The 991-nt window shown below is 74.1% G+C and overlaps 1 protein-coding gene across 6 annotated transcripts in view; it reads right to left on the bottom strand.

Moving 5' to 3' along the window:
- Positions 1-991, bottom strand: part of TMEM18 (transmembrane protein 18) — a 7,674-nt gene that overhangs the window by 5,593 nt on the left and 1,090 nt on the right. The window contains exon 1 of one of the 6 annotated variants that reach the window (XR_006888780.1): positions 87-374. The exons of 1 other annotated variant lie outside the window; for it this stretch is intronic. Coding sequence is in view for 4 of the 5 variants with exons in the window: in XM_046662822.1 (XP_046518778.1) it covers positions 87-236 (150 nt within the window). In the remaining variant the exon portion in view is untranslated. 4 more of the 6 variants (XM_046662823.1, XM_046662822.1, XM_046662824.1 and 1 more) reach the window with 4 other exon arrangements.

Here is a 991-nt window from a genome sequence, read left to right as displayed (position 1 = left end):
CACCGCCAAACCCCGCCCCATCTCGCAGGCCACGCCCCACCGCCAAAACCCGCCCCCGCGGCCTAAGCCCCGCCCCCACGTCCCACCCGCTGCGGTCGGCGTCCATGGTGGGCGCTGGGAAGCCCGGGGCGGCCCCAACCGCTCGGGCCCGAGCAGGCAAACAAGGACTGGCGAGTTACCGCGATGACGGCAGGAATGCTGACGGGGAAAGAGCTGACTGAGAAGGGGGACGGCATGTTCCCGGATAAGGCCTCCCTCACCACCGCAGCCAAGCCGTCCCCGCCCCGCCTGGATACCGCTCCCGCGTCGCCTCTCGCGGGATCTCCACTCTTCGCGAGATCTACACTGTCGGATGGGTGTACCCTGCCATCTCGCGATACCTCCAGTGCCTGGTGTCGCGTCCACGTCTCGCGGTATCCGCGGCGTTGAAATAAATATAAGTGAATTGGAAGTGGGCGCCGGGCTCGTTGTCTCGTGGGCGGGGTGGGCATCTTCGGTCCTCCTGCGGCGGCAGCAAGGGACCGGCGTGGGGACAGTGGCTGCGCCCGGCGCCCGCACCTGGGGTGACAGCGCCCCACTTCCGGGGTCTGGGGGACAGAGGGGACCGTGGGCGGAGAGGGCCGGGCCCTCGGTGGGGGCCGTGTCCCGGCGGGCTGCCGTCCGCGTGCTGGCCGGGAGCCGGCTGTGCGGGGCCGCTCCGCGCTCGGCCCGCGGGGCTCGTGCGGCGCCCCTCGGGGTCCCAGGGACGGGGGACCCTGCAGGCCCCGGGCCAGACCGACGGCAGCACGGTCCCGGTGGGCCCGCGCCGTTCGGACACAGCGCCTGTCCCCGCGGGCCGGGCCGGGCGCGGAGGAAGGACCGACCCGGGGCCGCCTGCGGTCTCTCCGGATGCGGCCCGGCGCATCCGCCCGCCCTGGTGCTGCTCAGGTGTCCAGGCCTGGGGGCCGTGGCCTCTCCTCCCGCGGCCCCGCCTCCCGCGGTCACTCCGCCC

This window comes from Equus quagga, chromosome 5 (assembly GCF_021613505.1).
Source record: "Equus quagga isolate Etosha38 chromosome 5, UCLA_HA_Equagga_1.0, whole genome shotgun sequence".
Taxonomy (NCBI): domain Eukaryota; kingdom Metazoa; phylum Chordata; class Mammalia; order Perissodactyla; family Equidae; genus Equus; species Equus quagga.
The sequence above is the reverse complement of the archived record's forward strand: the minus strand, read 5'-3'. Positions and strand labels throughout refer to the sequence as shown.